Here is a 14,614-nt window from a genome sequence, read left to right on the forward strand (position 1 = left end):
ACTGAGAGGCCGCTTGCGTGCTTTCCTGGTGGGAGGGGGAGCCCCCCTGCCCCCCCCCCGCCCCCTCCAGGATCCTGTGGGCTGGGCTCTCCGCCCTGAGCGGCCCCTGCTGGTGACGCAGAGAACTGCGTGGCCCTGCCCTCCTGCCTGCGCCCGCTCCTGGCAACCGGAAAGCAGGCCAGCGAGTCTTTGCAGGTGAACTTAGGCCTTGGTATTCTAGAGTTTAGGGCACGCCCAGATCTTTCAGCAAGTAGATTCAGCTTCCCCTCCACGAGGAACTCATACATGAGTATAAGAAGCCTGCCACGTGCTGAGCGCTGGGGACAGGCCTGAACAAGACGCGAAGCCCGTGCTCGGCGCTCACACCAAAGACATGCAGTGCAGTGACGGGACAGTGCGCCGGACAGAAAGCCCAGCCTGTGCTTCTGACGCTGGGATTTCAGCAAGCCCCTTAATGTTTCAAATTCCCCAAATTCCCTCTCGTCGCATGTTCTTCAATGTCTAGCTGGGGCAGTAGGTGAGTCCCCCACGTAGAGACGCACAAACGAGAAATAAGCCTTCCCTTGAAAGCAGGTTGGCTGGTTTTGTTTTCTAGGGTGTCTTAGAATAACGATCTGTCCACCTTCGAGCAGTGGTTCCCCATCAGGGTGCTGCTGCTCCCCAGGGGACATCTGGCAATGTCTGCAGTCATTTTGGGCTGCCACACTTGAGGGGTGCTGTGACTGGCTGGTAGGGGCCACGGACGCAGCTAAAAGACCACAACGCACAGGACAGTGCCCACAACAAAGAACTATTTGACCTAAATTCTGTTGAGAAACCGTTTTAAACTTTGAAAATATTCTCTCTGGTTCCTTCATTTCTCTATCAGAGCCACCCAGAAGCTAAGAGACTTGACTTCAAAACAAAGGCAATATAGATTTGAGAGCTGCACAATTACAAAATTTGCTCTTTATTTCTACACGTTGTGGTTCATCCCGCTAGGCCTCCGTTTCCTCATCTGGACGGCGGGGCTCGTCATAGTCAGAGTTGAGGAGAAACCAGCCGAGACCACTGCCTCTCAGCTGATGGAGCCCCTGCAGACTGTTGCTCGTTCTCTCTCAGACTGTGTGTTGATTCAGGACGTGCCCTACTCTGCGCTGTGAAGGAGGGAGACGGCTCCCGTCCGGCAGCGGCCCCTCTGTGTCCTCCTAGGCCTCCGCCATTGTGGGGTCACCATGATCTGACGGCTGACTGTCCTCCCTTTTCCAGAAGTGCACGTGGAGCCCCACAAGAAGCAGCTGCACGTGACCCTGGCTTACCACTTCCAGGCCAGCCACCTACCCACCCTGGAGAAACTGGCCCAGAACATCGACGTCAAGCTGGGGTGCGACTGGGTGGCTACCATATTCTCTCGGGACATCCGGTTTGCCAACCATGAGGTATGTCTGCTGCAGGCGCTCTGGGGGCAGACAAAGCCAGGAGCCTGCTGCGCACGGCGGGGGCGGGCGCCACAGGAGGCATCAGGCAGCACCGGGCCGGGGGTTGTCCAGGATGCTGCCCAGCTCACGAGGAAGCTTTGAGCGTGTATCCTTCCTCCTGGGTGCCCAGCAGCCTCTCTGTGTGACACCCCCAGGGTCCTGTCTGCCCAGCCAACCTTATCGGGATGATAGAGAAATTAAGTGGAAGAATCGATAGAAAAGGATGTTGGAAAGACTTTAAATTCTATATTAATCCTGGGTGTTAATAGATAGCAGACATCATCCTGATCTTAGGTGAGAAGAACACACACACATAAAAAATATCTGTGAACACACCATCAACAGATGTTTGCTGACTATCTGCAACATGCATGGTACTGTGGAACGTCCCGGAATTGTAAAATGTGATACTGTCTTCAAGGGGCTTTGAGCCCAGCAGGGGAGACACGACAGACGTTCCTGAAACAGGAGCACCGCGCACACACTGAGGGCTGGTGTGCGCCTCGGGGGCATGTGAGGGAGACGGACCCCACGCAGGTGGACAGAGGGTCACGAGCCTGGCATCGCCGGGTGCCCGGGATCAACACCACATTCCGGGACAAGCTGTGCCGTCTCTGAAGGAGATGCTGAGACGACACAGATTAAGTGGTGAGTCCAAAGCTTAACAGTAATTTAGGACCAGAGCAGAGACCAGAATTCAGGGTTCTGTCCATCAGAGGTCGGACAGCCATCCAAAAATAGAGCACCTTAGTTGAAGGAAACATGTCATCCAGTTTAACTACATTTATTAAACAACACATATATTTGTTTCCTACTTTTTCAACCACAGAAGAACCAAGTGTTTAAAGTTTATATAGTCTTTTAACATTTCTTTTAATATGAAAAAGGGAACCTCAAGGTCTAGACCAGGCATCAGTTTGGAAGTGCTGGGCACAGCCGACCCCGAGCCGGGCACAGGACCCTGGAGTGTCAGGGCCACGCCGCTGGCGCCGACTGCTGATGGGACCCGTGTCCTCCATCTGAGTCACTTACAAAAAGTTTCTGTGAAGACACAGCAAGGAGACTGGGCTTGATCTTACTGAAGAATGAGCCCTAAATATAACGCGGAGTGTGGTGATCGGACTCCCTTGCGACAGTAAAGAAAAACACTCCGCGGCTGCATGACGTGGGCTGTGAGCAGGACATGGCACTGGGACCTTACCAGGACAGCTTCCTGTCAGCATGCCCTCCAGCTAACCACAAGGCCAATTGCTTTCCTGCCTGACCCACATTGGGCTCAGTGGGCCCTGAGGGAGGAGGCAGCCGGCCCAAATGAATTATTCTCTAAAAATAACTTGGCCTCTTTTGTCTCTTATTTGTGAAAGCTCCGCTGTTGCTGGCCTTCCCTAAGCTCCCCCTCGGGGTCCTTTGCATCTACCTGAGCCCCCTGCAGTGAAAACCTCCTGCCCTCCTGTTTCCGGGAGGCAGGTCCATTGGTCATCCCAGGGAATCCACAGGTGTCCGGAGGAGGGACGAGGTTTAGGCAAGATCTCAGCTCTCGATGCACGAAACGCCTGGTGTCACCGAGCTGTCGGATCCTCCCTCCACGGGGACTTGGAAACGCCCGTCTGCATGTCACACCGTCTCCTCTGACTCAGTGATTCTCCGAGCCAACCACGTTTTACATGCCAAGCAGCAGGAATCTAGGGGAAGGACGGTCACACAGGAGCCACAGATTCGGAGTCCAGCACGCGTGCTTCAGGCCTGGCGTCACTGCGCAGATGTCCCTCGCTGTCCCCGTTCCCGTGACGCCAGTCCTCGGCTTTCTCCTGTGTCAGATGGTGACGTGTCGCTGGGCGTCACGTGGACTACGTAAAAGGACGATGGAAAGTTCTTAACGTAACACCTGGCGCAGAGTGGGCACAACGAGGATGGCAGGTGCCGTGGCTGTTCTGGCCTGGGAGGCTTCGCAGGCAGTGAAGCACAGTGGTCAGTCAGCAGCGGGCTCAGTCTCTGCACGGGAAGCAGGGAAAGCATTCTTCAGGTAGACAGAACTCTTACAAGTAGGTGCTAACCAGAGCCAGTGGGATGCAGGACGCACCTGGGTACATGTCCTGCTGGCTCAGATTCAGGCTGACGTGGCCTGTGCTTTTGATGAGTGGGGAGGGGCTGTGGGGACATGGACACCAGTGACAACTGTCGGGTCGCTGCAGCACCTCAGTTCTACTCTGTTGCTTATTTAATAAATCAAACCTGCTTTTTGCCCAGCTGTTCTCTGCGTAGAACAGTCCCCTACCCTCGTTCGCCACGCCTGGGTCTCCCTGGCGGTGACCCACGGACTCCTCACCGCTGAGGCATGGGAGAAAGGAGGTCTCCTCCGGAGTCACTTTGGATTTCCGAGCGGAAAGCCACACTGTGCTGTGCTTGCGTGTGTACGGAATGCGAGTGGAGACCTGTTCCCGTGACTCGGCGCCTGTCTTCACCCCGTTCCAGGAAAAGGATGTTCTTTCGGTGGCTCGTCCCACCCCAGCACAGAGATGTCTCCCAAATACTGCTTTTCCTCCAGCTGTTAACAACCGCGCAGGGAACCTCCCTGTTGATCTGGGCAGCGGTGTGGCTGTGGACATGCAGGGGGAGGAGGGGACGGGGGTGCGGGCGAAGGAGATCTGGGCGGGGCGCTGCGTGGGGAGGAAGCGGCGCCTTCGAGTTCTGGGCACTTGCTCATCCTCGCGGAGAAACCACGTTTCCAGGAGGAAACCCCTCCTCTCACACGTCCCGACGCCTCACCCAGACACCGGTGCTCTGCGTGGTTGGGGCCATTCGGCTGGAAGGAAAGACATCACCTGGAGAGTGGGGATCGAGGCTCAGCAGAACAACCGGCCCCTTCCGTGAGCACGGCTCTGTCCCAAGAAGTTTTCCTGGATGGTCCCAACTGTCCTCTCCAGGTATTATTCACAGAAGCCACAAGGGAGGCCGAGCTGACAGACCACAAGTGGGACCAGCGGTGTCACCCCGGTGGCTTCGGGACCCAGGAGAGCTGTTCCAGACGCTCCGCCTCAGTCGCCCTGTGAGCACATGGGACAGGAAATACCCCTCCTGCTGACGCCTCCTGTAGCTCGTTAGAAAACAGTAAAATGCATCTGTTCCGAAGTATTGTCATGCCTGTGCCTATGGTGTTTATATGCACCAGGAAAGGAGACAGAAAATGGAATAAATCAGCCAAGCAGCATGGCCTGTGGTTGGCCCTGGAGGGTGTTTCCGAGCCCATGAAAGGGAACCTGCAGTCTTCATGTGCTCACTGCCGAAAGTGGTCGCACAGACACACACACCAATGTCTACAAAAGGTTTTCCCTTCGAGCTGCTTGTTCAAGTGCGGGTTTGAGTAAGCTCCTGAAGGCAGGGGACCAGGTCTCGTTAAGCAGCTGAGTTGCATAGAAGGGACTACTACTTCATTCCCAACGCCTTCGTGACCGGAGAGTCTCTCCATCTGGCCATCCGCAACCCCACATGGGCGATTACCTCTTCGTAAGCCGGTCCGAGTGTGGGGTGCTCCCCAGCCGAGACAGGGCAACGTGCGGCCCAGTGTGCAGCAGGTCCGAGTGTGGGGTGCTCCCCAGCCGGGCAGGGAAACGTGCGGCCCAGTGTTCAGCAGGTTCGAGCGTGGGGTGCTCCCCAGCCGGGCAGGGAAACGTGCGGCCCAGTGTGCGGCAGGTCCGAGTGTGGGGTGCTCCCCAGCCGAGACAGGGAAACGTGCGGCCCAGTGTTCAGCAGGTTCGAGCGTGGGGTGCTCCCCAGCCGGGCAGGGAAACGTGCGGCCCAGTGTGCGGCAGGTCCGAGTGTGGGGTGCTCCCCAGCCGAGACAGGGAAACGTGCGGCCCAGTGTTCAGCAGGTTCGAGCGTGGGGTGCTCCCCAGCCAGGGCAGGGAAACGTGCAGCCCAGTGTTCAGCAGGTCCGAGCGTGGGGTGCTCCCCAGCCGGGGCAGGGAAATGTGCGGCCCAGTGTGCGGCAGGTCCGAGTGTGGGGTGCTCCCCAGCCGGGCAGGGAAACGTGCGGCCCAGTGTTCAGCAGGTCCGAGTGTGGGGTGCTCCCCAGCCGGGGCAGGGAAACGTGCGGCCCAGTGTGCGGCAGGTCCGAGTGTGGGGTGCTCCCCAGCCGGGCAGGGAAACGTGCGGCCCAGTGTGCGGCAGGTCCGAGCGTGGGGTGCTCCCCAGCCGGGCAGGGAAACGGTGCGGCCCAGTGTGCGGCAGGTCCGAGCGTGGGGTGCTCCCCAGCCGGGCAGGGAAACGTGCGGCCCAGTGTGCGGCAGGTCCGAGTGTGGGGTGCTCCCCAGCCGGGGCAGGGAAACGTGCAGCCCAGTGTGCAGCAGGTCCGAGCGTGGGGTGCTCCCCAGCCGGGGCAGGGAAACGTGCAGCCCAGTGTGCAGCAGGTCCGAGCGTGGGGTGCTCCCCAGCCGGGCAGGGAAACGTGCAGCCCAGTGTGCGGCAGGTCCCAGGCGAGCCCGTAGCTTTCCGGTAAATGCCAAAACCACCTACCTGTGCATCCTGTCAGGAAGCAGAAAGGTGCCTAAAGGAAAGTCTGGAGCCATCCAGTGGCACTGGGCACATACCCACATTACCCTTAAAACAAAAGAAGAAGAAATACTTTCTGATGTGGATCTAAACCCACTTGGAACCTGCAGCCCCCGGTGCCTAGAATCGTCCGCATGGGGACGTGGGCACCCCTCAGGCGGCGCACGCAGGTCTGGCCTGGACACCGCAGGGATGGGTCAGGTGTGGCCTCACCGAGCCCTGTCTCTTTCAGACGCTGCAGGTGATCTACCCCTACACCCCCCAGAATGACGACGAGCTGGAGCTGGTCCCCGGGGACTTCATCTTCATGTCTCCCATGGAGCAGACGGGCACCAGCGAGGGCTGGGTCTACGGCACGTCCTTGGCCACCGGCTGCTCCGGCCTCCTCCCTGAGAACTACATCACCAAGGCTGACGAGTGCAGCACCTGGATCTTTCACAGGTGAGCTGACTGGACGCTCTCTGCCCGCTGTTTCAGAAGCCGCTGCAGGCCCTCAGGGGTGGGGATGGACCCGCTTCTCGCACACAGGGCAGCAGTTCCTGAGGAAAGATTCGCCCTGCTGGCCCCAGGCTCCAGGGAAGCGCTGCCTCGGGGCCCGGGCCATGGGCCACCCTGCTTCCCTCTGCCTGCCCCTGCGAGGCAGCCGTCTGCGTCTCCGACGGGAGGCCAGCGGGGCTGCTGGGGGCCCGTGTCTTATGGCTGACACGGGGGTCACCCCAGTGCTGAGTCTTCGCAGCTTTCAGGCTTCTGTCCCCTTGGTCCTGGGTCCTTGCTCAGAGAGGCCGCAGCAGCGCGGCTGGTTCCCACTGCACCCGCCGGGCGGGGAGGACAGTTTGCAGGTGTCCGGAGATCTACGCGCCCTCACTTCGCAGGCGGCCCTGAGCCCCTCAGGCTGGGCACGCGAGTGCCCAGATGGCAGCGTGTGTAAGGAGAGGGCGACTGCCACCTCCTGGGAAAGGCACACGTTCCCGGTCGTCTGGAGCGGTGGCTGTCCCTCGTCCCTCATGAGCCCAGCCGCTCCATGTCGAGTGGCCTGTGCGGCACGGAGCTTCGTCCCAACAAATAAAATAGAAATAGCGCCCCCTCCTCTTTCTCAGTCAGAGCAGCTCAAAGCCAGCCCTCCCCTGGCACACGCGGGCACCTCGCCAGTGTGTGTGGTTTGTTCTTGCCGCGTGCATGTGGCCGAGAGCCCGAGCTGCGGGCACCAGCCGCCCGCCGGTGGGTGACCCTGTTCTGGTCCCCACGAGGGAGAACAGACCAGGGCGAGTTCAGGGAGTGTGCTGCTGGAGGGAGCAGACAGAAGTCCCCCTGCCGGTTAGCAGCAGGCAGCCAAGGCACCAACCCCAAGATGGGAGAGAACATCTTCCTTCATCGCTCAGGACCTGGCACCCCATTTTCCCCTTCCAGTCCGCTCCCATCCCACACCGTGAACAGCCAACATTTCGTGCCACAAATTCGAGGGTCGAAGCTGCTCATGTTCTCTAAACATCTGCTTTTTCAAAAATGTTTCTGAATATGAAAATAAACAAGTTGGGTTTGCAAAGTTACCCTTTTATCCCTATGAAAATAAGTGAGGCGTAATATACATGAATAAACAAAGAACCAAAAGACTCCATCTGACAATGCACAGGTCTCGGGTCACCTTCTTTTTTTTTTTTTTTTATCCTCACTCGAGGACATTTTTCCACTTTTTGTTCAGATAGAGTGGGAGGGAGAGAGAGAGAAACATCAACGTGAAAGGGGCACATCGAGTGGCTGCCACCCACACGACCCAACCAGGGCCGGGGACAAACTGCAACCGAGGTACATGCCTGGGTGTCTCCGACGCTCAAACTGCTGAGCCAAACCGGCCAGGGCTCAGGTCACCTTCTCAATGGTGAGCTTACGGGTGGAGGAGAGGACGAGAGAAGCCTCCGGGCCGCTCAGACCCCGGCAGCCGAGCCCACTCCTGCCCAGACCAGAGCCCGGGAGCAGGGGGAGGTCTGCCTGTGTGTCGTCTCCTTTTATTCTGGGATATTACTAGTGCGGTTATTTTCCTAGGAACCAGATCTGAGATTAAACTGTCAGTTTCCACAACCAGCCCCGCTGAGAGTAGGGAAATGCTCAAGTTAGGTGTTAGAACTTTGTAATTAAGAATTTGAGTTTTTATTCCAGGTGTTCAGTTCCTCTCTCTCTCACTCACTAGCTGGGTGACCCTGGCCAAGTTACTCTACCTCTCTGAGCCTCTGTTTGCTAATCTATAAAAGGAAGATGATAATTCATCATAGTTAACTCACAGGGGTATTGTGAAGACTGCAAAAAAGGACTTGCCTTTCCATGGACCAGTGCCACCAAAGAACAGTCTGAATCTGAAATAGTCACTAGCTCTATGATTTTCTGTTTATTTCTAACTTGTGTTTTCTTGCCCTCTTTACATGCTCATCTACAGTGTCTCTCCTCCAGAAGTGATCCTGTAGGGGAATTGCACTTTCCACCTGATCTGACCCAGGGAGGCAGGTCCTCTCTCACCTCCCACCAGAGACAGACTCAGGAGGTGGAGCCTCAGGGGCTTGAGTGGGACCTGGCTGGCATGACGGGAAGTGGGGTGGGGATCAGGCAACATGCAGAGGCCTGGAGCTGTGCCCCTTCACCACCCTCCTACCCTGTCCTGGGCGCCCTGCGTCTGTCCTGAGGGAACACTGTCCTTCCACCTTCATCAGAGCACCGTGCCTGTTCTGAGTATCCCCGGATGCCGGTCAGTGGGTGAGGCCGGGGTGCCTGAGTCAGGGTGCACTGGCGGGTGCACTGTCTCCCTGGTGCTGGAGGAGATGTCCGGGCGTCTGTTCTGCTTCCTCCCTGCACTGCTGTCAGCAGAGCGTCCAACTGTTGTCTTACTGGGACCGACCGCCCAGCCTGTCCAGAGGGAGTCGGATCCTTTCTTTCCAGTGACAGCTAAGCAAGGAGGCTGGCACTCTCCTCCAGCCCAGCCGAGATGCAGGAGAGGCCAGGGGTCTGTCCGCATCTTCCCAGCAACAGCGACGGGGTCACAGAGGGGCAGGTGCAGGCACAGCGCCCGACAGCCCATCCCGACAGGCCGGCCCGGAGCATGATGAGTCAGCACCTGAAACCGAATTTTCCGTAACTGTGTGACGCCGGGAGGGTCTCATTCAAAACGAAAGAGAACAGCCCATCTATTAAACCCTGTGAACGCACACAATGTCCTTGGTCTACAGGTGCTTAAATTTTATCAAAATAGGTCTCATTTGGCCATACACCACACTTCCTGATGCATCTTTGTTAAACTGGGGGTTCCCGGATCCCCCAAACCTGCTGAACCCTAATCTGTGAGGAGTGGGGCCCGGCAGCATGTTCTTAAATCTCCCTGGAGACTCTGACATACACAAGGGACAGGGCATCACTTTTCGAGGGTTTGAGGCTCTGTGGCCTTTGTGGGTGAGGAGGGTGAGTCTCCACACTCGAGGGACACCTTGGAGCACGAAAGAGGTGCCAAGATGACTAAAACCATACAGCCGTTTGAATTTTTACTAACAGCCAGTTAGCTTTATTATTTTGATGACTATAGAAAGTTCTTTTTAAAATTAAAATTCTAAGAATAATACTGTGTTAAAAATATACAATCCGGAACAGATGCTACACCTCAGAGACCGCCGGGTCGGCAGATTTAAACCAGGAGTGTGCTGGGCAAAGGGGGGCGTGGCTGCCCTCGTCGCGAAGAAGCAGGAAATCTAAACTTTAAATGTGCCCTTGGTACAGAAGGAGACCGGCACAGGATTTGCCCCACAAACATATTTAAATGACAGTGTGTATCAGATAAAGCTTTCGGAGGTCTAACTAACCAAACAAGTGAAACATGGCACGACTTGCTGCTCCCTGTTAGCAAGACCTTCCTGGGGCTTCTGGAGCCCCGGCGTCACCCCCAGCTCGGCTCACAGCTGTGCACAGCTGGCGAGAAGGTCTCCTCTGAAACAGTCCGTATTTAGTGATCTGGTTGGAGGTGTTGCTGAGATGGAAAGAGGGGTTTGGAAACTGACGAAGGTAGAACAGGGGCCAAGGGCCGTGAGGTTTTCTCGACTGTTAGGAGCCAGTGGTGGAGACGAGGAAACGTTCCCTGTAGTTTGTGAGCTCGCGTGGGAATCACCACGGAAATTACGAAAGGCAGCAGGAAATGTTTATTTCTCTGGAGCCAGAAGAATAGCTGGAAACCATGGTACACTTCATTGCGCTTTAATGCCGCTGGTGCCGTCCGTGCCTGTGGCGTCGTAACAAGCACAATCGCAGGCCCTGTCCTTGCTCAGAGGGATGAACTCATCTCTTCCAAGTAGAGAAATCCCTCTGTCGCTAGTTAATTAACTGCAAGACTTCGTGTCACACGAGCACTCCTGGGGAGGAACGGGGTGCCCCTGCTCAGCTTTCCCAGCCACTGCGCTGCCCGGGGGCCCTGCCCGCAGACTCCCACCGCCTTAGTCCAGGTGAAGGCTGATGACTCCGGGACAAAGCCGCTGACATCTTCCTTATCTCTCTCTGCAGTTCTTACTCAATCCTAAACACGTCGTCTTCCAACGCGCTCTCCTTTGGCGACGGCATACTGGAGAGGCGGCTGTGTGAGGACCAGGGCCTGGGGGAGATGACCCCCCTGACTATCATTTGCCAGCCCACACAGGTAAGGCTGACCCCAGGGGCACATCCTCCACTGTACTCAAGATCCACTGAGTGCCTACTTACTGGTATGAGGCCACTAATATACATGAAAATTCAGGACTAGGAAGAGTCAGATGGGCGGTCCTGACAGGCAGCGCCGGCGTCTGGGTCTAGGCGGTCAGGAGGGGTCCTCCACAGGGAGGGCCATGGAGTGTGTGCAGTAGCAACAGCATTTACCACAGGCCACTGGGAAGACTAAGGAAGTGGGGTCGGGGTGATGAAAAGGGTGAAGAGTAGTAAGACGTACAAATTCCAGTTACAAAATAAGTACGTTATGGAAATGTAATATAAAGCACAGAGAATATAGTGAATTAATGTCATGACTCTGCGTGGTGACAGATGGTTACTAGATATATCATGGTGATCACACCATAAGGTACAAAGTATCGAATCACTATGCTGTATACCTAAAACTAATATAACAGCGTATGTTGATCATACTTGAGTGAATATTACAGGGTGTCATACAAGTGGGCTCCAAGCACAGCGTCTGGTGCACAGTGCTGTGTGTTACAGAGCTTGAGATGCACCAGCAAGTTTGAGGATGAAGAACCGGGGGAGTAGTTTGTTGTTGTTGTTGTTTTTATCCTCACCCGAGGATATTTTTTTCCATTTTTTGTACAGAGTGGGAGGGAGAGAGAGGAAGGGAGAGAGAGAGAAACATCGACGTGAAGGGACACATCGAGTGGCTGCCACCCGCACGACCAACCAGGGCCGGGGACAAACTGCAACCGAAGTATGTGCCCTTAGCGGGAACCGAACCCGGGTCTCTCCGGACCGCAGGCCGACGCTCTAACCACTGAGCCAAACTGGCCAGGGCCGGGGGAGTAGTTTGAACAACACAAAGGCAGTTGAAAGTTTGAACATGTTGAGGATCAAGAGACTCGATCACCTTGGCTAGAGCCCAGGGCTTGAATTAGGAAACAGCAAGAGAAGAGCTGGGGAAGACCAGGCCACCCCCCTACATGTTAACCTCAGGGCAACCGGAAACTAGTGTGAACGCAGGCCCACAGAAGCCGGCTGCACTGAGGAAACTAGGAATAGCTGACGATCAGACGGCATAGAGGAACATCTCTCGTGATCCACCCAGCAGGTGTAGGAACCAAAGTCATTTGGACATGCTTTGACTAGACTTGCCTATTTCAAGTAGCACTCGTCCTCCCAGAACCATTTCTGGGAACACCAACATGTATGTAGTTGGACAGCAGAGCCTAAGCTTTGATTAGAATAGACAAAGCAGAAGCTCATTGTTGGAGGAGACCATTGGACCACATGGTCTAAACACCAGGCAGGGAGAAGGCAAACATATTTGTGATAATAAAGTCCTCACTCCCTGAAGAAGTTGATGAAGCATCTCTTTAGGGGACGACACTGTCCCGCTAGATGGCTTTCTCTACATGCTCGTTAGTTCTACCTCTGAGCTGTAACTCAAGTGGTGCTCGTGTATGAGTACTGGCCAAGCACTACTACTGCCAACAGCCGTAGCGATGATAATACCATTTCCCTAACCCTTATTTTTCAACGCATCTGCGGTTCATCTCATTTGAGCCTCAAAATAACTCGTGAGGTCTGTAGGACGAGTCCTATGACCCCCATTTTACAGATGGGCCAAGTCATATGTTAGCAGAACCTGCCCTAGAGTTCAGCTCACCTGGCACCTGGCTCCAGGACATGTCTACTTTGTCATGTTTTCTCCACTAATAGCCTTTCTTTATCTGCAGCCTCTGAGGCTCAATAGCCAGCCTGGCCCCCAAAAGAGATGCCTCTTTGTGTGCCGGCACGGGGAGAGGATGGATGTGGTGTTTGGGAAGTACTGGCTGTCTCAGTGCTTCGATGCCAAAGGTGAGTGGCTGGTTGGCCTGTGTAGCATTGCTATGCCTATCATGGCCTCTAGGGGGCACAGCCGAGCTACGTTACTCTTAGACGGAGTCATTTATGGTTAGTTAGGTGGGCTACATAAAGGCCTGTAATATTTTACCTTCATAAATCCTTCCTTGATTGTCTTGAGTGTTAGGGAAGAGGTAAGTGTTCATGTCTCTGTTCTATAAACTGGGACACCAGGGACCAAAGGCAAATGTTTTGCCCACAGTCATGTGGCAAAGTCAGAGGTAAGGACAGCTATCTTGACCATGGCCAGAGTTCCCACCCTTAACCCGCCCTGACTCATGTTGACTCCATTTCCACTTGAGTGGCATGTTACAGATAGGGAAGCCCCCTGCTTTAGAGCGTCTGGCCGTTATCTGTCATTTTGTCAGCAGAACAGACGAGTGGATTCCAAGACGTTCTAAAGGAAAAGTGTCAGCCTAGATATTTTCTAGAGAGCTCATGTAGTCTCTTTGGCCAAAAAGGAGTGGAATAAGAGGCTGTCAGGATCAGCCACGGAAGTCCTAAGGGAGCAGGAAGCTCACACGGCCCTTGTGTGACGTTTTTCCTAGGCCGCTACATACGCACCAACTTGAACATGCCTCACAGCTTACCTCAGCGGAGCGGTGGTTTTCGGGATTACGAGAAAGATGCTCCGATCACTGTGTTTGGATGTATGCAAGCGAGACTAGTAGGTAAGTGTCCTGGAGACATTGCGCAGGCATTCCTGGCCACGGCTACAGAATGCTGGCTCTATGGCTGTGCTCGGGCACTTCCTGGGGAGTCTATAACTTTTCTACAAGTCGTAAATTTTCTCAAGCAATTTCTTCTGTAACCATTACATTTAGGATAGTGCACTTGGAACGGGGTTGATTTACCAAAGTGGATGGAGCGTGATTTCTTTGAGGGCGTGTGGTCCAGAGATGGGGCAAGGTCAGCCTTGGTGAGGCAGAGAGCTCAGCTCCTAGCACAAGGGTGAGGAGCAGCGAACCCTGGAGGGGCTGAATGTTTAGAGTCAATTGATCCTTTGAAGATGCTCAGTTCTTTGCAGAGAACCTGCCACAAAGAGACAGTAGACTTGTCCTAGTCAATGACCTAACATGTATTGATTGATCACTTCTTTGTACGAGGTATTGTGTGAAGTGTTGGGGATCCAAGCATGAGTCCCCACCCTCAGGGACACAAACTTACAAATACATAAATATCTTATAATGTGGTATTCAAAAATAACGTGATGTCCACAGAATTATGGGGACATAGGTGGATCCGAGATGGCTTTGCAGTAGGTGGAAGTATACTCACCTCTCCCAGGACCAAACTGGAATAACAACTAAAATATAGAACAAACAACCTGAACAGCCAACTGAAGACTAGCTGAACAGAAGTCTCCTAACAAGGGATTTACAGAAGAAGCCACATGGAGACTGGTAGGAAGAGCAGAGACATGAAAATGGCTGGACCTGTTCCCAAGGGTGGTGACTGAGATCCCAGAGGGATATCCCAGCTGCAAAACTTCTCCCTGAGGAGTATGGGGTCTCATCCCTATGCCAAGCTTCCCAACCAAGGGCACTGAAGCTGGGAAGAGGAGCCCATATAACATCTGCTGTGAAAAGAAGCAAGGGTCCTGTCAACCAGGAAGAGACAGGAGTCTGCTAAGAAACCCAGGTACCCTCTTAAAGGGCCAAACACACAAAATCTCATGTGCAGCCACTTACCCTGGCTCCCACAGAGGGAGGGCAGCTGGGAGGAAATGAGGAATTGGTAAATGTGGGTGAAGGGATAGCCACCAGGGTCCCTGTGCTGAGTGAGTCCCTCTCCCATACCACCCACAGACACCACCATTCCTGGGTTTGTTCTGCCCCCCCATACAGCAGCATCCTGGGGGAATGCAGTAGTTCCATCCTCCCAACTCCCTGATGCCCAGTCCAACTGAGCTCATGCAAGCCTAGACCCTCACTGCAGACTCTCCAGAACAGCTCTGAGGAGGTCCGGACAGCCTCGGGGAGATACAGAGTTGTGTGGCTCTATGGCAGAGGCCATCTTCCCTC

General features: G+C 54.9%; 1 protein-coding gene across 1 annotated transcript in view; it reads left to right on the top strand.

Annotated features, from left to right (window-relative positions):
* UBASH3B (ubiquitin associated and SH3 domain containing B) overlaps positions 1-14,614 on the top strand; it is a 147,681-nt gene that overhangs the window by 101,658 nt on the left and 31,409 nt on the right. Inside the window, exons 5-9 of the mRNA XM_036277013.1 lie at positions 1,249-1,418; positions 6,238-6,446; positions 10,533-10,665; positions 12,425-12,545; positions 13,139-13,261. Of these exons, the coding sequence (XP_036132906.1) occupies positions 1,249-1,418; positions 6,238-6,446; positions 10,533-10,665; positions 12,425-12,545; positions 13,139-13,261 (756 nt within the window). The remainder of the gene's footprint in view (positions 1-1,248; positions 1,419-6,237; positions 6,447-10,532; positions 10,666-12,424; positions 12,546-13,138; positions 13,262-14,614) is intronic.

Source organism: Molossus molossus, unplaced genomic scaffold (assembly GCF_014108415.1).
Source record: "Molossus molossus isolate mMolMol1 unplaced genomic scaffold, mMolMol1.p scaffold_m16_p_22, whole genome shotgun sequence".
Taxonomy (NCBI): Eukaryota; Metazoa; Chordata; class Mammalia; order Chiroptera; family Molossidae; genus Molossus; species Molossus molossus.